This window comes from Haliotis rufescens, unplaced genomic scaffold (assembly GCF_023055435.1).
Source record: "Haliotis rufescens isolate VD_foot unplaced genomic scaffold, xgHalRufe1.0.p SCAF_20, whole genome shotgun sequence".
NCBI classification, from domain to species: domain Eukaryota; kingdom Metazoa; phylum Mollusca; class Gastropoda; order Lepetellida; family Haliotidae; genus Haliotis; species Haliotis rufescens.
In genome coordinates, this window is record NW_025963891.1 from 4,135,675 (window position 1) to 4,158,712 (window position 23,038).

Sequence of the window (23,038 nt, forward strand, 5' to 3'; positions counted from 1 at the left end):
TGTTCTATAATTGGTAAATACCTTTTATTCATTGATACTTTCGGATATGGGATATCTGGTTTTCTTTCATCAAGTTCCCAAACCACCGTGACCATGGGAAGCGAAATCTTGTCTGATACACGCTGATGTGATAGCAGGACAACGCAATGTATTCCTGGAGCCGAACATTGCCAAATGTCACTAATACTTGCCATCCCTACCCGCTGTAGGACCAGGACCCGGGTGCGTTCAGCCCCGCCCTTGCCTCGTCCACCCGGAAGGCGCTCCTCACCCGGTACTCCCTCCTGCCCTATCTCTACACCCTGTTCCACAAGAGTAGCGGCATGGGGCAGACCGTCGTCAGGCCTCTCTTCTTTGAGTAAGTGTTTGTTTGTTTGTTGTTTAACGTCGCATACAGCACTATTCCAGCTATATGAAGGCGGTATATAAATAATCATTCTGGACCAGACAATCCAGTGATTGATATCATGAGCATTGATCAACGCTCTTGGTCGATGACATACTTCAACCAAGTTAGCGAGCCTGACCACCTGCTCCCATTAGTTGCCTCTTACGACAATCATAATCGTCTTTTACGGCAAACAGGGGTTGCTGAAGATCTTCAAGAGTCTCACTACAGCAGTTCAGTCACTACAGTTCTACTACATTACGGCTTACTTAGTCAGTGTTACTACAGCAACTTGCAAGTTAAAACAGTACTACTGTAAGCGTTACAACAACGAACCTTTATACAGCTACTATTGCTACAGCAATGATACAACAGGAAATGTTATTAAAACCAGCTAGTATTACTACATTTGTACAGTTAGTGCCACTGCAGCAATTACTGACGAGTAATGTTGTACGTCACCAAGAGTTCAGTTGTGAAACCACACCCTGTTCCTGCTATGCCACATGTATGTGTTTGTGTTGGACCCAGGTTTCCAGGGGACAGGGCGACGTATTCCGTGGATACACAGTTCCTGTGGGGGCCGGCTCTCATGGTGCTGCCAGTTCTCTCGGAGGTTCGTGTACATTCCTATCTATAGTTGCAATAATAATAATAATAATAATAATAAAGACGACGACGACGACGACGACGACGACGACGATGATGATGATGATGATGATATCCATTTATATTGCGCATATTTCCACACCACTCAGGGGCATGCTCAAAGCGTTATTATTACACCGGTCACTGGATCAGTGTGAACTCAACAGTCATTCTCAGCTCCTTTTGGAGTATACACTCCAAGCTGCCTTTTAACAACCACAGTGTCATCTCCGGGTACCGGGTACCCATTCACTGCTGGGTGAACAGCGGCACATTTCGAAATGTGTGTACACTGCACATGACAACTGGAAAATGTATATGCTACCCCATCTGATACTGAAGTTATAGCTGTGTAACCCCAGAGCATTGAAACCTCCACCACTATATATTTAATATTCTAGAGACTTTGGGGTTGGGGTGGGTGAGGGTTTTTCTAATGTTAGACACGGATTATATTTTCCTCAAGACATACATTTTTACTTTGAATTCAGCAGATTTTACCTCTTTAGGACACCAAGCATGTCACACGGACAATGTTATTTGTAAGACCGGGAAAAAATTATTTGTTTTCACTATTTTCTCGAAAATAAAATTCTTCAAAACATTTCGACGTTTGAGTTGTTCACGTTAGTAGTGATATATAAAGGTAGTCTCGATAAGGCACCGTTCCACAAAGCAATCTTAGCGATACTACTATCGTAAACCAGTGTTAAGTATGGGAGTTAACTAGTCACTTTAGCTCTAAAATAGCTTTGTAGAACGGGGCCCTAGTCCATAACATTACTTAGACTTGACGGGGTTTTACTGTGGGTAAGTGAGTAAAAGATAATTCTACCACGAATATGGAAATTCGATTCTGATTTATGAACGTTCGGTTCAAAATTCCATTGAGCACGGTTAAGTCTACATGTCACCAAGATCAACATTGTAAGCACAGAATTATATCTCCTAAATGCATACTCTGCATATCTGCTGCTTTTGACACGGTAAACGATTTTCATATTTTCATTTTTTTGTGGCTATTCTTTACAAAGGGTGAACAGGTACTCTCTCACAGAAACACTTACATCATAAACATCTATTATATATAACCAGATTATGTTGAACATATCCAGGGTTATGAGAATTACCTTATCAATTATATCTTGGATCACTTTAATGCATCACGTACTTCTTGTGATAGGATTGTTAATAACTTTGGTAAGTGTTTACTGTTAATTTTGTTCAGTACTTAATGTCCATATTAAATCTAGCAGTAAATCTTACAAATGAGTGTTGGATTATTATTATAGGACGGACCAATTTTAAGAGGCTCTACTATCTGAAAATGTACAGAACTAATAAACAAAATCAATGGAACCTACTGTCTTCTTGAAGCATTATGTAATACTCGTATGGATATGAAGAGACGGATGAATGGTGCTGTTATAGATAAGAAGTGGTTTGATCCTGAGTTTGGATTTCTCAAAAAAGAAAGATGTAGGTGTTTAAATATGTTCCGCAAATTATAAGACCAAATTTCTTTAGAAAATTACAAAAATTAAAGAAATAGAAATAGTATGTGTAGAACTAAAAAAACAAGATTACAATAACAGACAAGGTGATAAGCTTGAAAGCTCTATTACTGATGCAAAATCTTTTTGGTCAACTTAAACGAAAAATACTGTGAAGCACTAAAGATAGAGACACATGATATGATCATTTCAAGGAACTGCATGAATTCGACAACAACAACGAAGATATAAAAATTGCTGATGAATCACGGTATAATCAGAGTGGTATTCTGAAAGATATTTCAGGTACTCCTATCTCAAGGGAAGACGTCATTGAAAGCATTGTAGGTTTAAAGAATAGTAAGTCACCTGGACTTGATGACGTCATATCAGAATGTTTTAAACATTCACCTGATATTGTTGCTCCATGTTCAGAAATATTGTTTAATTCTATTTCTGAAAATTCGACATTTCCTAAACAATGGTCAGTCGGTGTAGTTATCCCGCTTCATAAGCAAGGTTGAGTTAATAATACAAATAACTATTGACCATCACAACACTTAGTATTTTAAGCAAACATTTCTTGCATATTACGCATAAAAGACTTGTGTTTTGGGCTGATTCTCATGCTAAACTATCAGAATCTCAAGCCGGCCTCAGAGAAGGTTACACTACTACAGATAATATTTTCGATTTGCATTCGTTAAACAAAGATATCTATTAAAGAAAGGAGGTAAATTGTACACACTATTTGTAGACTTTAGTGAGACATTCCAATCTGTAAAGCGGGATAAATTGTAATGTATACTTAAGAATCGTGGTCTCAGTCAAAAAGTCAAAATTATTGTCATGTATCTATGCAGATGTAAAAGCTTTCGTACGATGCAACGGTAATTTCAGTAATATATTTGAAAGCAATATTGGAGTAAGACAAGGATGCACATTAAGCCCTTTTCTCTTTTCTTTCTTTATCAACGAATTAGCCATAGAAATGGAGGATAAATGTCAAGGTGGTATACAATTACATCCTGATAGTGTACAAGTTTTTTTACTGCTATTTGCTGATGATGACGTAATGATTTCCAGTACCTTAACTGGATTACCACATCAAATTAATGTACTAAAAAAGTTTTGAGGAAAAGTCATATCTAATGGCCAACATGGGACAAACTAAGGTAATTGTTTTCATAAACGGGGGTACATTATCAAAACGGGAAAAACAGTTTTACACAGGTAAAGTCTTAGATGTTGTTACTAAGTACAAATATATGGGTGTCTATTTCTCCAGCAAACTGGCATGGAATTTCCATTCAACACAAGCTGCCATCAAGGCAAAGAAGATCTTCTTTGGCATTCTAAAAGATCTCAAAAGCATTGTTGATGTAAACTTTGATGTATTTTTTAAGATCTTTGATGCAAAAAATAATCCTATGTTATTGTATGGGGGTTGAGATATAGGGTATGACGAAGTGAGACTTTATTGAAAGAGTACAGGCATATGCATATAAACGAATTTTGGGAGTAAAATTAATACTCCAAATGCAGTGGTGTATAGTGAATGTGGTAGATTTCCATTATTTATGTATGCACAGGTTAAAGTTATGACGTATTGGGTAAAATTATTACTCATGCCTTCTTGTAGATATCCAAGGAAATGTTATGAAATGATGTTACTGTATGATAGTTCTGGAAGTGTAAATTGGGTGTCATATGTTAATTTTTATTTATGACCTTGGTTTTGGCCTTGTTTGGCATACCCTGAACAGTTTATTGACATGGTCATTTAAAGACTAAAGGATGTGTATGTACAGAAATGAAACTTGGCAGTATTATTATCACCACAATGTGAAGATACTCTTCAAAAAAAGAAAGGCAAAGCCTGATTTTTGTGAGGTAGGAAAATACATTCATACGAGGAACCGTACCAGGTATTGAGCCAAAATGTTGTGGAGAGAACACTTGGTGATTGTAATCTCAGTTATCGGTACATAGGAAAAGACCAAGGTGAAGGTCAGCTACCATCAATATCGCGTATGTCCCCCGTTGGAATCGATAGCGGCCTGACATCACCTGTCCAGGGAAGAGACGAGTATGCGAATCACATCCTGGGGAATGGTAGCCCATTCGCCCTGCAACGCAAAAGCCAACTGATGCAAGGTCTGGGGTTATGGGTGACGTCGGCGTAGCCGTCTATCCAAATCATCCCACAGGTGCTCTATCAGGTTCAAATCCGGGGATCTGGTGGGCCAGGGGAGAACATCAACGTTGTTGTTGTGTAGAAAGGCACTTGTGATCCGTGCTGTATGCGGTCGAGCGTTGTCCTGCTGGAATACACCGTTGCCGTTGGCTGCAATTGGGAGGACGTGTGGTAGGAGAATTTCGTTGATGTATCCTTGAGTCGTAAGATTGACCTGGGTATGAACCAAACCTGTCCTGCCATGATGAGAGATAGCCACCCACATCACAACGCTACCCCACCAAACCTGTCCCCTTCCTGTACGCAGTTTCCGGCGTAACGTTCTCCCCGACGTCTGTAGACCCGTGCTCGTCCATCCCCTCGACGGAGGAGAAATCTTGATTCGTCGCTGAACCAGACATCTCTCTGTGTTGACGACACCAATGCAGTCGTTGTTGACGATGTTGTCGACTCAATATGACGCGTCGAACAGGACGTCTTGCTCGTAGACCTGCTGCTCTTAAACGGCTGCGTACAGTCTAGTCGGAGATTCTGCGCAGTCCGGGTAGTTGGGATACGGTTGAGGTGGCTGTGGTCGTCCTTTCACGTAGGTGGCGCAGTCGGATGTAGCCATCTTGGGCGGGGATGGTTAATCTTGGTCGTCCCGACATTGGCCGATCACGTGTTGACCCATTCTGTTGAAACTGATCACATAGCCTTGTGATGGTGCTGGGCGCTACATTGAAAACTCTTGCTACAGCTTATCGGGATTCCCCTGCCTGCAAGCGGCCTATGACGTTGTTTCTTGTCACTTCTGTTAATCTAGGCATGTTGTTGAACTGTCACTGTTCGATTGACGCAGACGCCAGGCAATAAAAAATCCTGTACTTTAATACCGTTCATAGTGCTGCTGCACGTGCAGTGCGTGCAGCTCCATGGTCCTTTTGTTAATGCACTGGGTGCGTGTTTCCGAATCGTACGTGTTTCCCGACGAATGGTTTGCCTGTCTTTGTGATCATTTTGATCCGGGAAATTTGTCACTGACACTATAACACATTACACCTCTTCATTTTGCACCTCTTGGTCAGCTTACTTTGCCTTTCTGGCCAAAAATATCCGTATTGCGTTTCTTTTTTTTGAAGAGTGTATTAAGTAATGTTTAAGACTCAATTTTATCTTTAGAAACCTCTTTTCCAAAACTTTAAAATATCCTTTTCTCGTAACATTTAACAGGGTAGTCACACACAAATATTAATAGAACATAGAGTTTGTAAATTGTACAATAAGCAGGTAGTAAAAGATGAGTACCATCGTTTATTTCTATGTCCAGTATATGAGCATTTTTATTGTACTAAAGTCTTCCGAAACCATCAACGTGTTTGAGCGTGTGACATCACATTTATTTCATGCAATGAATTATAGAAAATTGTACATTGAAGATTAGTTAATAATATGTACATTACACTATCGATGCAATCTATACTATCGGCCTTCTAGTATGTGTGTATATAAAGATTGAATGTCCCTATACAGTACCATTCAAGCAGGTTGTTGTCTTGTAGGGAGGGACGTCGGTAACAGTCTACCTACCTGACACACCCTGGTACGACTTCTATACGGGCAAACAGATCCCCGTGCAAGGAACACAGACCGAGATTGATGCCCCTCTTGACGTTATCAACGTCCTCCTGCGGTCTGGCTACATCCTTCCCCTCCAGCAACCGGCGACAACGACGACACAGAGGTGAGGCAACGTTGCAGTCACTTTCGCCACAACAGTGACATGATGGAACCCTTCCTGTAGGGAATGGTACTGGGTGGCTACGCTGCAGTCAGTATCCCCCCTGTCTGTAAATAGTCATGTCTGGAGAAAATAGTCTCCACCCCGGGGCATGATAACACACCATCGGGGCATGATAATATACCATCGGGACATGATAATACACCATCGGGACATGATAACACACCATCGGGGCATGGTAACACACCATCGGGACATGATAACACACGATCGGGGCACGGTAACACACCATCGGAGCATGATAACACACCATCGGGGCACGATAACACACTATCGGGACATGTTAACACACCATCGGGGCATGATAACACACTATCGGGACATGATTACACACTATCGGGGCATGATAACACACCATCGGGACATGATAACACACCATCGGGGCATGATAACACACTATCGGGACATGATTACACACCATTTGGGCACGATAACACACCATCGGAATGCAATTTGTCGATGGTATTTACCAAGAATGTAATTGATCATGTACTTATGTTAGGAGGCGTGTAATAATGTATGCGATGTGAGTGAATGAGTGAGAATGGTTTTACGCCGCGTTTAGCAATATTCCAGCAACATCACGGCGGAGGACACCAGAAATGGGCTTCACACATTGTACCCATATCGGGAATCGAACCCGGGTCTTCAGCGTGACGAGCTAACGCTTTAACCACTAGGCTACCCGACCGCCCCTTATGCGATGTTAAGGGGGCCGTTCTCCGTTATGTTCTAAAGTTGAAACCGCCTCCGTGGTCGAGTGGTAGAGCATCCGCCCGGAGAGCAGAAGGTCCGGGGCTCGATCCCCGGCCGCGTCATACCAAAAAAAGTTAAAAGATGGTACTTGTTGTTATCCTGTCTGGCGCTCGGCATTGAGGGGCTAAAACGAGGACTGGTCGGCTCGGAGTCAGTGTACTGTGTCTGAGTGGGGTATTCATGTTAAACTGCGGCATGAAGTCTCAGTGGGCTAGCACTATAAAATCGCCCACACACACGCACACACGCACGCACGCGCTATATAAGTGCAATAATCTTGGACGCGACGTTAAACCCCATTTCACCTAACATCTATTGTTGGACACGAAGGATAGTTATGAAGGTCAGGGGCCGGTACATGTCCAGCAGCCCGTGAAGATCCGGGGTAGAATAGGTCTTCAGAAACCCATGCTTGCCGTAAAAGGCGACTATGCTTGTCGTAAGAGGCCACTAACGGGATCGGGTGGTCAGGCTCGCTGACTTGGTTGATGCATGTCATCGATCCCAATCGCGTGGATCGATGCTCATGATGTCAATCACTGGATTGTCTGGTCGAGACTCGATTATTTACAGACCGCCGTCATACAGATGGAATATTGCCGAGTGCGGCGTTAAACAAACAAACAAAACATGCCCAGTACATATCTCCGACCCGTTTTTCCTTAGCATCCCTACATGATGCAGCGACTGTTAAACAGGTTTTACTTTTGAATGTCTTTCATGTGTTTTCAGTCGACGCAACCCGTTTTGGCTGGTGGTGGCACTGAACGCCACGGGGGGTGCTGAGGGGGATCTGTTCTGGGATGATGGAGACACTTTAGGTCAGTGCTACCACGAGGCGATGTGACTCCTACTAGTTCCTACCTGAGCCTGACGTTTAGAGCGCACAACGGAGAAACATTCCGCCAGGGTGGTGTTAATTACAACATTTAACGTTTCCTCTTCCGAAATGACTTTAAGGATCCATCCAGTATTGTGATATTGTGAATTCTTGTGCTTTTTCCAGATGCCCACGAGCGAATGCTGTTCAATATGCTGTGGTTTTATGCAGCAAATGTGAGTTATGAGTGAGTGGTTAAATGAGTGAGTGCGTTTTGGGGGGTCAAAGGCAGCCTTTTTTCAGTTTTTCATGGCGAGTCATCTGACAAACCAAAGGGGAATGTGGGCGAATCTGGTATTCTGAGCCCCAACCATGGACTCGGGTCATTAAAGGGGCACAACGTTTCACTGATTTGCCTTCGACCCCGTGACCACATCACGTGACGTAGGGATATAAAATAACTTTTCTCAAACGTCATTGTCAATGACGCAGTTAAAAAAAGCACGTTTAGCTTTACAGCTATCGTTAGTGTACGTTGAAGCTTATGGTATAGTTGTACATATAGGGCGCGACCTGTGAAGATCCGGTGTAGAATAGGTCTTCAGCAATCTATTCTTGCCGTAAAAGGCGACTATGCTTGTCGTAAGAGGCGTCTAACGGGATCGGGTGGTCTGACTCGCTGACTTGGTTGATGCATGTCATCGTATTACAATTGCATGGATCGATGCTCATGATATCAATCACTGGGTTGTCTGGTCCGGACTCATTTATGTACCGACTGCTGTCATATAGCTGTAATACTGCTGAGTGCGGCGTTAACAACAAACAAACAAACAAAAAAACAAAGAGGGCGCTTAGCATAAGCCTGCCACTGTTCGCCCTGCATATTCGTGTTCCAGAGACGCATGTACTCCGAGCTGCCGTACATCGGTCTGAAGGAGGAGACAATGGTGATGAGCAACGTCACCGTCTTCGGCGTGGAGACCAACCCCTCCACCGTCACTGTCAACGGCATCAGTGTCCCCTTCTCCTACAACACAAACAATAAGGTGAATGCCTGTCTACATAAATGTCCCACATGTAATATTCTTGTACATGCTTCAAGGTTCCGTTCTATATCATGGACCATGACCAGGTGTTCGCCCTCCTATGGAAGCGTATTAGTGCCACAGTCTAAAACAAATTATCCTCTACGTAGATAATACTTTAATCTACGTAGATGATACTATCGTCAACTTAGATGATACATACATCTAAGTAAATGATACTTATCTGATATTATAATCGTACGTATCGTTTTTCAGACAGTGATATCGTCTTGTGGAGTTGCGACCTTAGTTGGATACAAACATTTATATTTTTAACAAAGGTGATTACTTAATTACTGTTAATATAATTAAATGTTAATTCCCCTTACACGCATGGGCAACGCGTTACGCAACCCGTGTGCACCCCGTTGGTCACTCGTGTGGAACCCGTCCGACTCGCGTGTGATACCCGTGTGCACCCCGTTCGCCACTCGTGTGCAAAGCGTGACACACTCATTACAGGGGGAACAAACTTTTGACCAAAGGAGGACCTGTGTTTAGCTGAACTTGGAGGTGGTAACAAGGAGATATTTTTTTTTATTTCCTGACGAAAAATGTTAAGTACTTGCTGATGTCTCATTTGTAGATGTGATCTGAGTACTGTTGTGGCTTCTACATGATGTTTTGCGATGGTGTTAAGAGAATACATGATCCTGTTAAATGTTATTGCTATTCAAATGCTTTTTTTGTGATTTGACATTAGTACGACTTTCAGTGATCATTTTTATGAGGTTGGGCGGAACATTCTTTTTATTGGACCCTAATTACTTTATGATGGTTTGGTCTCGTTGTCTCAGCTCCATAGCCGTGACTCTGGGAAAGGGCAGCATTTAATTAATGAGAGTAGGTTATATCATGGAGGATACACTTTGGGGAGAGGGTTCTACTTATTACCGTACCACAGGAAGAGACCTGTAGACGTGTGCGTGGGGTAGTGTATAGGATGGCCGTTGCATAATAGCCGCCAGGAGAGGTAGACATTGAGTGTTGTTTTCACGGTCTTGTTAAATAAAATCCCAGCACTACTGTCAATATACCTTTTACTTACGATTTACAATATATATTTTTTCAACGTACATTAATGGTTTACTAGTCATATCTTTTAGAGTATTTGTCAATTGTGTTGACCTTAAAAGCAATAATTGTAATTTGTGGTGACATGTCAAATTAAAACATGAAGTCTCATCTAAAACATGAGTGAGTGAGTATGATTTTACGCCGCTTTTAGCAATATTCCAGCAATATCACGGCGGGGGACACCAGAAATGGGCTTCACACATTGTACCCATGTCGGGAATCGAACCCGGGTCTTCGGCGTGACGAGCGAACGCTTTAACCACTAGGCTACCCGACCGCCCCTCTAAAACATGAAGTAAGTACGATAGCAAATAATAATACTCAAATTGCATTAAAATACAATGATACATATGTAACCCTAAAGCCTGTGTTCCACATTAAGAGCCAGGAGGAAAAATGATTAAACAAAGGGAAGAAACTTGCCCTTACTTATATGTAGAGACATCATCTGAATGTGACTATATATGTAAATGTTACGATACTGTACTTATCTTCACGAATTATTAAAAAATGGGCATAAGGTTCACGGAGACGAAGGCTATAGATACAATACTATATTAGATTTTTTAGATGAAAAAAAATATTTGATAATAAATTCAGTTATTGATATCTTAAAACCGATTTGCTATATTAATAAACATTTCATGATAAAATTCAAATCAAATTTGTTATATAAATTCATTCTTTGGTATCCATTAATGAATTATTGATATCACATAATGAATAAATAGTAATTATTTGATAATAAATTCAGTTATTGATATCTAAAAACCGATTTTCTAAATTTGTGATATAAATTCATTCTTTGATATACATAAATGAATTATTGATATCACATAATGAATAAATAGTAATTATTTGAATATAAATTCAGTTTTTGATATTTAAAAACCGATTTGCTATATTAACAAACATTTCATGATAAAAATCAAATCAAATTTGTGATATAAATTCATTCTTTGGTATCCATGAATGAATTAATAAATAGTAAAAAGGCAAATAGAGATAGTTAGTGACAGAAATATACGATAAACAACGAATATTTGCACAACTATCACAAAACCATTCGACACTGACACTGCATCAACACCCGCGGTAAACTGGACACAGTTATGTGCGCACCGATTACATAACCCCTACCGACAGGGTGGGGATGGTGGTTCAAAGCGAAACTTACAGCCCTGTTTGTTGTCTAATAATATGCTGGGCGGCGCCTTTGATCTTGCCTCTAACCATGCATGTTGTAGGAGTAAACGATGATCAGGATGGCCTGGAAATAAACAAGATTCTTTCTTGTTGCATATCAAGGCACCAATTCATCGGTCAGTTTTTTTTTTGTTATGTATGTGTGCCAGGTGTATCCCCAATTAACTAGAAAGTTTCATATCTACAAAAATGTATATGCGTCAGTGTGGTTTATCAACACATGCATAACGCTTATTCACGCTTGGTGTGGCAGACTGAAATAGAAAATTATGATAGCGTCAGCAGGGATAATAGCGGTCATAAGACACAACTTTATTTCCTTTTCTGGCCATAGACCGTGGCATATGAAGATCATACATACATATTTAAGTTACTAGATTATTTACGGCAATACAGTTCAAATATTGTGTTCAATGAAAGAAAACGTTGATATATTTTTAACACACTTATTTTTGTACTATTTAACAAACTGTGGACTTTAAAGACATTTTCGCTTATTGTAATAACATCAAGGTAAAACATCATATCTATCTCTGAAATCCACGAGCATAGTTGCTGTCAAACATAAGAACATAATAAGGACGGCAAGTTTTGACTTGTCGTGTGCCTTAAAGTGAGTTTAAACATGTCAAAAGCGATTGACCCTACAATTTTCGGTCATTTATTACTCAAAGGTTCTAACTGTCAATCGTCTCAACAGGACCATAAGTTTTGTTATATATCGACTCCCTGTCTCTTTGTCTTAAGTTGTCAAGCGGTAACTGCGGTCCAAATTTATCAACTTATTCATCTATTGTTGCAAACTTAACTGATTTGTTTACACAATAAAAATTCTAATTGATCATGAACTACTGAGGCTGTCAAGCACTTGTATAAGAAATGTAAAAGCAGCCATGTAATATGTAGTCCAAAAAGCTGGCAATTATTTCGCCGCAATAAAACTGAAAAAATGCTGATGTGACTTGACATTTAAACTTACCCACAGACAATACATTTTTCGAGAGAGTGTAGCAAAACTTAAAACGAATATGTCCGCAATCCACAAACAATCACTTCATTAATGGCGAACATTTACCTACCCGCGACAATCGTGTCAACTCGAGGTTCCCCTAGCAATAAACTCGCTTCTAAATTCACTACTGTTCTACTGTCGTGTAGCCACAATGGCTAGACTGGACCCTCGTGGAATGGTTCCTGCAACCGAACACTAATTAAGACGGACCGACCTTGTGTTTATGGTCTGGTGAACACAGGTCAATGTCCGCTCATTAACTCAAGATTCACATCTCACTGTTTTGATTTAACTCACTATTCATTTGATATATTTTCCAACTTCAACTGAAACACGGTCCTGTGTTACACGCATGGCACACGCGTGTGCAACGAGTGAGCCACGCGTGTTCAACGGGTGTTCAACCCGTGTGCAACCCGTTGAGCACCCGTGTCACACGCGTGTTACACGCGTTCTCAACGCGCGTTGAGGGGATGAACTTTTAGGCAGAAGTGTACGTAGATGAAAGTATCATCCTACGTAGAAGATTTAAGTATCTTCTACGCAGGTGATACTTTCATCAACGTAGATTATATTTATTTTTTTAGACTATGGCAATAATACGCTTCCATACCCTCCTTTGTGAAGTATCTTATTTTGTTTCCTGTAGGTGTTGATGGTGACAGACCTGGTTGTCAACCTGCTCAAAGTCTTCAACCTGAGCTGGGACGCATGAACCTTTCAGAGTGGCCTCCCCTGCCATCGACCACCCTTCGCTGTATTTGCCCGGGGTTTGCAGCAGAACATTGAAGTTGACCTTACTAGCTGTATCTCCCGTTTCTCATATTAAAATATGGACATTTGTACATAGATATCGTAATTTATCCTTTTCATAATAAATGAAAATTAACCTAATTTATCAAATGGCTATGTTCCCCCGTCCTTGTTCAGTGCGAATTATCAGTGTAAATATTTGAAATGCTGCATCGTTTTTTATGATTCCATAAGAAGGATTGGTAGGTTTGTAAATGCATCTATTTGTTTGTTGTTTTACGCCGCACTCAGCATCATTCCAGGTAAATGATAGTGGCCTGTAAATAGTCGAGTTCGGACAAGAATTTTTTTTTATAAATAATTAATTTATAAGTAACGATCGGGGATTTGGGATACATGCTATTTTCGAAGTACATTTCCGTGTAATATCGCAAATAGATTATGTGCATCATATCCCGGACGACCCTGATCTTGACAGGGCTGTATGACACTACGTAACGAGCTGTGTGTCTCCAGTGTACCAAATATTGCAGGAAACTGACTGACTACTGACTTTACCTTTGACCACGTGGTTCCGACTTGAAACGATTGTCAGTCAGATAGTTGAGGTGAGTGAGTGAGTCTGTGAGTGCCGCTTCAAATTTTGAATACTGTTCAAAGCGGTGTTAAATCGATCTCACTCACTCGTAATATTCAACCTTAGTAATGCCGTTAACACATTATTATTTTTTAACGCCGCTCTCAGTAATCATCTATATGACGGCGGTCTGTAAATAGTCGAGTCTGGACCAGACAACCCAGGATTGACATCATGAGCATCGATCCACGCAACTAGTAAACGATGACATGTATCAACCAAGTCAGCGAGCCTGACCACCCGATCCCGTTAGTCGCCTCTTACGACAAGCATAGTCGCCTTTTCCGGCAAGCATTGGTTGCTGAAGACCTATTCTACCTCGGACCTTCACGGGTTCCGTCAACACATAATACTCTCTGACACTGACATGGCAAGATCGAATAAAGAGAAAAGAGTGAGTGAGTTGGGTTAAACGCCGCTTTTTACAGTATTCCAGTCATATCACGGCTTGTCAGCTTTATATGGGAGGAAAGCCCGAAGTGATGTACAATGTAGGTCTCAGACGTTCACCACTTCGGTGAAACGCACGAGCACGGGTATGGTGCTGACAAACCTAGAAACATAATCGGGGCGAACCATAATCATAGGTTCCTGGCGTACCCAAGGGACGCAACTCTGCACAGCGAATCGCGGCGCCCTAGACGACTGGGCCACCCGTGCCCCCAAAGAGAAAAGAAGGAGTCTCAAAGGACAACCTTGATGTAACCCTAATGAACGAACACTCGAACGAGCCATCCCAGTGAAGACAACCAAGACATATACACCCCAACTATGCAGTTCGGTCCGCGCTTGAGTGACAGTCACCTGGATTCTACGCCTCGTGATAATCACCTTTGAAATCACCTGATTAATGATGAATTAACATCTAATGGCCACAGCATCATGTATTACAACGCACTTAATGAAGTAGTTCATATTGAGGGTGGGCGATGGGGTAGTCTTGCGAGGACATCGTTCGCGCGTCACGTCGAAAACCAGGGTTCGATTCCCCACATGGGTACAATGTGTGAAACCCATTTCCTTTGTCCCCCGCCGTGATATTGCAGGAATAGGACATTAGGCGGCGTAAAACCATTCTCACTCACTCATACTGATGAAGACAATTCTCATCTGATATTTAAATCCATTTGTACGAACCAAACTCCAAAAGATTTTAACTGAAGACAAAATTAAGCATACATAGGTTTCAAAGAACAATCTTTTCCCGAGAAATGGCTGCATGATTTTTGTATAGCTGTCCGTGTAAACATGATGTCGGACGTGCTAACTATGATTATTTATACATTCTCCGAGGTATCCTCGAATGAAAAGTAAACATTATGCCCCCCTTCAGCAAAACTTTAAACCGGAGAGGAGTGACGACAAGCTACACTCCGATAAGGAAGGCGGTCACATGTTTTACATGCTCGACACAGGAAAATATGAAGGACACATCTTTGAAACAACCAAACAAACAGGCAATGAAGAGTAGTGGTTGCCATAGAGACAGGATATCAAGGTCATGAAGAGCTGCAGTTGCCCTAGAGACAGGATGTCAAGGTCATGAAGAGTTGCAGTTGCCCTAGAGACGGGTGTACCAAGGTCACGGAGAGCTGTAGTTGCCCAAGAGACGGATGTAACAAGGCCATGAGCTGTAATTGGACTGGAGTACCAAGGTCACGAAGAGCTGTAGTTGCCCTAGAGACGGGTGTACCAAGGTCATGAAGAGCTGTAGTTGCCCTAGAGATGGGTGTAACAAGGTGATAAAGAGCTGTAGTTGCCCTAGAGAACGGTGTAACAAGGTGATAAAGAGCTGTAGTTGCCCTGGAGATGGGTGTAACAAGGTGATAAAGAGCTGTAGTTGCCCTAGAGATGGGTGTATCAAGGTCACGAAGAGCTGTAGTTGCCTTCGAGACGGGTGTAAAAAAGTTATGAAAGTGGTTTAAACATATTTATTTTCACAAAAGTGTGAAAATGGATTGGTAAACAAGCGAAGCGCTTATGTTAATACCGCTCCATTACACATAGGACATATACAATAAATACATCAATGAACGTTAGATGTAACAAATGAATTGTACATGCCAAGCTAGATGTGTATATATAATAAATCTATTTGCAGTTCATATTAAACAATTCATTTAACTGAAAATCTGCCAGTTTTTTTATGTAAAGTTTTGAATAGAATCTAATATTAGGATTTGCTCTTCCTTACTCAAGTACGAATTTCCGTATATCACTGTTTATAAAGAATAACCATGTTGGTAAAAATACATTTCATTTCGAAGAACATAGTAATTTGTACACACAAAAAAGAAGAAGTGTAAAGCATCTTCGGTATATCCACAGGAACAAGTTTTTGTATCCAAGATACATCTATCATACTGATTTGGGTTAAGATCGCTGCAGCCAAGCCTGAGGCGACTGTGAATAATTTGACATAATCTGCTTCCATAATTTAAATCCCAGTGTATACCATTATCTCCCTGTACGTGAAGCAAATTCTTAAATTATGTAACGGTCTCTGCCCCCGTTAGGTTTTCTGGTAACATATTCCAAAGTTGTTTTGTAGCTGGTATACACGAATCTGCATAAGTTTTGTTTTACACTTCACTGTTTGAAGATTCGTTTTATCCCTTAAGTCATAATTTGTGTTTTCCGAAACTGTGAAAGGAATAAGCCTACAAAGATATTCGGGGGATAAATGGTTATTCATTTTGTAAAACATTACCAGTTTTAAACTGTATCTTCTGTCTTTTAATGACTTACACATTTTACCAATGAGTTAGCTTGTTCATCAGTACAGTTGTCCCAAATATGACAACAATAATCAAAAATTGGTAAAATAAATGATTTGTACATAGTTTCTAAGGTAGTTCGGGCTAGACGATATTTGTAACTCCTTTAACAATTAACCAGAGGACAACATTTCCTTACAATATCATCAATGTGCATTTTCCATGTTCAATTACTTTGTAAAGTCATACCAAGTTGCTTATAACTTTGTACATCTTTTATTTCTGTACCATTCATATATAAGTTAGGTTTGCGACTAGGGTTTACTTTACGGGTAAATTGAATAGATTCAGTTTTTCGGGACTAAATTTAACTTGCCATCTACCAGCCCATTCTGAAATTCTGTCCAAGTCATTATTGAGATCACGAGCAGCTCTATCAGGATCTTCTATGATCACATACATAGATGTGTCATCAGCAAGAAGTCTTATATTACTATTTATTCCTTCAACAATGTCATTGATAGAGATAATAAACGATAATGGTCCCAGGACCGAGCCCTGTGCCACACCTGCCAAGAAAGCCTTTGGATCTGAGCTATAGGCATTTATAACTAACTAGCTTTTGATATCGATTGTCTAAGTATCTATCAAACCATCTCAATAAATTTCCATAAATACCATGATGGTGTAGCTTATAAATTATTCCTTTGTGCCAAACTTAATCAAAAGCTTTGCTTACGTCACAAAATACAGCTCTAACTTCCTAACCTTCATCTAAAGCCTTTGCTGTAAAGTCATATAAATAGGTCAACTGATTTGAGGTGGAGTCTCCCTGCGTGAATCCAGATTGTAGGTTAGTGAGCACATTATTATTCCTTAAATACTTGTACACATGTTTAAATATACATTTTTTAAGATATCTTTGCTAAACAACTTGTGAGCGCAACCGGTCTGTAATTTAAACATTCATTCACGCTATTCTTCTTATGAATAGGAATGATAAGAGTTTCTTTCCACAGTGATGGGAATATTGCACGTTCAAGAGAGAAATTGAATAGTTTAGTTAGGATAGGGGCTAAACTGTAAACTGTGTTTGTAACAAGGTCATGAGAGTATCTAGTTGCCCTTGAGACGGGAGTACCAAGTTCACGGAGAGCTGTAGTTGCCCTAGCGACGGGTGTATCAAGGCCATGAGTAGATGCATTTGCCCTAGACACTGGAGTACCGTACCAAGATCATGAAGTGCTGTAGTTGCCCTAGAGATGGGTGTATCAAGGCCATGAGGGGCTGTAGTTGCCCTAGAGACGGGGGTATCAAAGCAATGAAGTGCTGTAGTTTCCCTAGAGATGGGTGTATCAAGGCCATGAGGGGCTGTAGTTGCCCTAGAGACGGTGGTATCAAGGCCATGAGGGGCTGTCGTTGCCCTAGAGATGGGTGTATCAAGGTCATGAAGAGCTGTAGTTGCCCTAGAGATGGGTGTATCAAGGTCATGGAGAGCTGTAGTTGCCCAATAGACGGGTGTATCAAGGTCATGAAGAGTTGTAGTTGCCCGATGGTTTCAATGCAATGATTATCTCTAGTTTACCCAGGTGAGGTGAGATGGGGTTTGACGTCGCGTTCGGTTATATTGCACTTACATGGCGACGTGTGTGTCTGTATGTCTGTGTCTGCTAGTTCACCGAGATACCATGTCGCAGTTTAACATGGATATTTAACTCCGACACATTTTCTTTTACTCCGAGCCGACCAGTCCTTGTTCTACCCCCTTAATGTCAAGCTCCAGACAGGGTAATAACAATTACAATCTTTTAACGCGTCGTTTGGTATGACGCGGCCAGGGAACGAACCACCGACCTTCCGCTCTCCGGGCAGACGCCCTAGAGATGGGTGTTTTAAGGTCATGAAGATCTCAAGGCCCTAGAAACGGGTGCTCAAGTGTTCGAGAATGTATAGCTGGATGATAGATTGAGCAATATTACAACGAAGTGGGTGGTATTCATGCAGATACCCGATCCTCAGTGTCGTCATACAGTCATGCAACATGATATACTGCCATCTACACCATGGCTGCGTATGCTTGCATACGATGCATGGTTACATAACAGTTATAAAATGTTTACCAGTGATTCGTGTCAGTGGGACAATCGTTGCTGATCATGTAACAAGGTTTTAACGTGTTGGGCTGATATAATGTCAGCACTAAGCCATGCTAAAAACCTTTTCACTTGGATAGCAGGCCCGAGGTGGCTTGCATTTTAGAGTAACTTGTATATAAGATTTCATTTTATGCATGTTTTAGCGAGTGAGCTGGTTTTAGTGAGTGAGTGACAAGGCTGGTTAAAGTTAGTGAGTGACAAGGCTAATTTAAGTGAGTGACAAAGCTGGTTTAAGTAAGTGAGTATGTGACAGGGCTGGTATAAGTGAGTGAGTGACAAGGCTAGTTTAAGTGAGTGAAAGACAAGGCTAGTTTAAGTGAGTAAGTTATAAGTGAGTACGTAATAAGGTTGGTATAAGTGAGTAAGTAATAAGGTTGGTATAAGTGAGTAAGTGACAAGGCTAGTTTAAGTAAGTAAGTAATAAGGTTGGTATAAGTGAGTAAGTAATAAAGTTGGTATAAGTGAGTAATTGACAAGGCTAGTTTAAGTGAGTGAAAGACAAGGCTAGTTTAAGTGAGTAAGTTATAAGTGAATTCGTAATAAGGTTGGTATAAGTGAGTAAGTAATAAGGTTGGTATAAGTGAGTAAGTGACAAGGCTAGTTTAAGTGAGTAAGTAATAAGGTTGGTATAAGTGAGAAAGTAATAAAGTTGGTATAAGTGAGTAAGTAATAAGGTTGGTATATGTGAGTCAGTAATAAGGTTAGTATAAGTGAGTGACAAGGCTTGTTTTAATGAGTGAGTGGCAAGGCTAGTTTAAGTGAGTAAGTAATAAGGTTGGTATAAGTGAGTAATAAGGTTGATATGAGTGAGTAAGTAATAAGGTTGGTATATGTGAGTAAGTTATAAGGTTGGTATAAGTGAGTGAGTGACAAGGCTTGTTTAAATGAGTGAAAGACAAGGCTAGTTTAAGTGAGTAAGTGACAAGGCTAATTTAAGTGAGTAAGTAATAAGGTTGGTATAAGTGAGTAAGTAATAAGGTTGGTATAAGTGAGTAAGTTATAAGGTTGGTATAAGTGAGTAAGTAATAACGTTGGTATAAGTGAGTGAGTGACAAGGCTAGTTTAAGTGAGAAAGAAATAAGGTTGGTATAAGTGAGTAAGTAATAAGGTTGGTATAAGTGAGTAGGTAATAAGGTTGGTATATGTGAGTATGTAATTAGGTTGGTATATGTGAGTAAGTAATAAGGTTGGTATAAGTAAGTAATAAGGTTGATATGAGTGAGTAAGTAATGAGGTTGGTATATCTGAGTAAGTAATAAGGTTGGTATAAGTGAGTTAGTTATAAGGTTGGTATAAGTGAGTTAGTTATAAGGTTGGTATAAGTGAGTAAGTAATAAGGTTGGTATAAGTGAGTAAGTGACAAGGCTAGTTTAAGTGAGTAAGTAATAAGGTTGGTATAAGTGAGTAAGTGACAAGGCTAGTTTAAGTGGGTAAGTAATAAGGTTGGTATAAGTGAGTAAGTGACAAGGCTAGTTTAAGTGGGTAAGTAATAAGGTTGGTATAAGTGAGTAAGTGACAAGGCTAGTTTAAGTGAGTAAGTAATAAGGTTGGTATAAGTGAGTAAGTGACAAGGCTAGTTTAAGTGGGTAAGTAATAAGGTTGGTATAAGTGAGTAAGTGACAAGGCTAGTTTAAGTGGGTAAGTAATAAGGTTGGTATAAGTGAGTAAGTAATAAGGTTGGTATAAGTGAGTAGGTAAAAAGGTTGGTATAAGTGAGGCTAGTTTAAGTGAGTAAGTAATAAGGTTGGTATAAGTGAGTAAGTGACAAGGCTAGTGTAAGTGAGTAAGTAATAAGGTTGGTATAAGTGAGTAAGTGACAAGGCTAGTTTAAGTGAGTAAGTAATAAGGTTGGTATAAGTGAGTAAGTGACAAGGCTAGTTTAAGTGGGTAAGTAATAAGGTTGGTATAAGTGAGTAAGTAATAAGGTTGGTATAAGTGAGTAGGTAAAAAGGTTGGTATAAGTGAGGCTAGTGTAAGTGAGTAAGTAATAAGGTTGGTATAAGTGAGTAAGTGACAAGGCTAGTGTAAGTGAGTAAGTAATAAGGTTGGTATATGTGAGTCAGTGATAAGGTTGGTATATGTGAGTAAGTAATAAGGTTGGTATAAGTGAGTAGGTAAAAAGGTTGGTATAAGTGAGTAGGTAAAAAGGTTGGTATAAGTGAGTAGGTAAAAAGGTTGGTATAAGTGAGTAGGTAAAAAGGTTGGTATAAGTGAGGCTAGTTTAAGTGAGTAAGTAATAAGGTTGGTATAAGGTTTATAATACTTACTTTTGTATGCAAATTGTATGAATTTCGGGTGCCACCGGTAGGACAGGACATGCTCGCCCTTTCGCGAACACCTGGTGTCATCACTGATTTTCAGTGGTCTATTCATAGAATTTCCACAGCTATTTGCGCTTTACGTCAAGTGGAATCTGTTTCGGCGGAAAATCTAGGCTGGTTATCCTGGTTATCATGTGCATGATGAATGAGTGAGTGATAAAACTGGTTTAAGTGAGTGAGTGATAAAACTGGTTTACGTGAGTGAGTGATAAAACTGGTTTAAGTGAGTGAGTGATAAAACTGGTTTAAGTGAGTGAGTAATAAAACTGGTTTAAGTGAGTGAGTGATAAAACTGGTTTAAGTGAGCGAGTGATAGACTTGGTTTAAGTGAGTGAGTGATAAAACTGGTTTAAGTTAGTGAGTGATAAGCTTGGTTAAGGTGAGTGAGTGATAAAAATAGTTTAGGTTAGTGAGTGATAAAACTGATTTAAGTGAGTGATAAGCTTGGTTTTAGTGAATGAGCGATAAAACTGGTTTACGTGAGTGAATGAAGCACAAGGCACACTGATACAAGTCAAGTGTACTCGTCGCTAAAATTCATCGCTACTAAAAACAGATTTATTATGCAGCCATGTCACCTCGCATGTAGCGTACAATGCAAACTATAACAGCGAAACCACATTTTAATTACACACCCCACCGACAGTCTTCCTCCCAGATCCAAGTAATAGGCGTTTCCAGAATACCGGTCTTCCTTTTAACGATAAACACCATAGTGTCATGTGCCATCTCGAGGGCACTGGTTCTTGCGGAAGGAGAAAAACGGACAATATCGCATCACTGTTCTGGAACATTCTTTATAAAAACATTTAAGCAATACACAGCCGAAACATACCCATGTATGATATACCTGCTGTGGCATGACAAGCACAGCCATTAGCGGAGTTTCCAGCTCATACATACATTACAGCTATACATAAATTACAGTGTACATAATTATAAATCAAACATATGAAATATTAAGAAACAGTTTACGTGTCACACTGTGGTAATAGGGACATATTTTCTCACAAAACAATAATACAGATCTCCACTTGAAATTAGGTTTGTACATATTTAGGAAAATAATAGTTAAAACATCCGACTTCTTTTATCGAGCTTGGAGATGCATAGCAAACTGTCCTATAAGTCACTTGCTTGCATTGTGCGATTTTCGTTTACACTATTTTGGATTGTAACTCAAATCAAATATTGCACATGAGCTTTGCTTATTTTATCGTGTGTATGTTTCAGTCATTGTGTCACTTATGCACTTTTTTAAACGCCTAAATAATAAGGGTTTTTTTTTAAAAAGGACTGAAAGATGTGTTCATATATTTTATTACGATAACGAATTCCAAACATTTTGATGTTTATAATTGTCATCACCCAGTGACTGAAAATGATAGGATTAAAAGAAAACGAAAGTCAAAGTACATTTCTATATTTTTTTGCTTCTAATCGTGGCATAATTAGGTTATTGTGATGTATTATAGCCCTTTTGAAGTCAATCTGTTTACAAAATGGACAGATTTTTCAGTCAATTTGTAAAATGACTGAAATATTTAGACATTTTATAATTGCCTGTGTGAATTACATTTTACACAAGGCCTGTAACATACATACGCCTACAAATGAAAACGCTTGTGAAAACAACGACTTGGTGTTGTCTGTCTCGCGTCGAAGAACTTCCAACCGAAAACGTAGACAAACAAAAATGATTCTGCTCAATGCGACTGCAAATAATTGAAAACAAAATGCAAATATCGTAATTACAACCGACCAAAGTTATATGAATAAAATCAGGCAGTTACCTTGTCCGAGGAATGCATCCGTAAATATCCACATGAAGGAACAAAGCCCCGTACGTCTGCAGCTGTACTAAGAAACATGTCGCTGTCACTTGTCTTAGCTTTGTAACTATCTCATATTTTAATATATATATAGCGTTTCTGGATAGTATAACTCTTGTTCGTTTCTCACCTGACCACGTTCCTTTGATTTAGTGTT

General features: G+C 40.0%; 1 protein-coding gene across 1 annotated transcript in view; it reads left to right on the top strand.

Moving 5' to 3' along the window:
* Nucleotides 1-13,359, top strand: part of LOC124142695 (lysosomal alpha-glucosidase-like) — a 28,660-nt gene extending 15,301 nt beyond the window's left edge. The window contains exons 13-19 of the mRNA XM_046511281.2: nt 210-358; nt 920-1,004; nt 6,268-6,449; nt 7,995-8,083; nt 8,269-8,318; nt 8,982-9,131; nt 13,115-13,359. Coding sequence (XP_046367237.2) covers nt 210-358; nt 920-1,004; nt 6,268-6,449; nt 7,995-8,083; nt 8,269-8,318; nt 8,982-9,131; nt 13,115-13,180 — 771 coding nt within the window. The 3' untranslated portion in view covers nt 13,181-13,359. The remainder of the gene's footprint in view (nt 1-209; nt 359-919; nt 1,005-6,267; nt 6,450-7,994; nt 8,084-8,268; nt 8,319-8,981; nt 9,132-13,114) is intronic.
* The last annotated feature ends 9,679 nt before the right edge of the window (nt 13,360-23,038 follow it).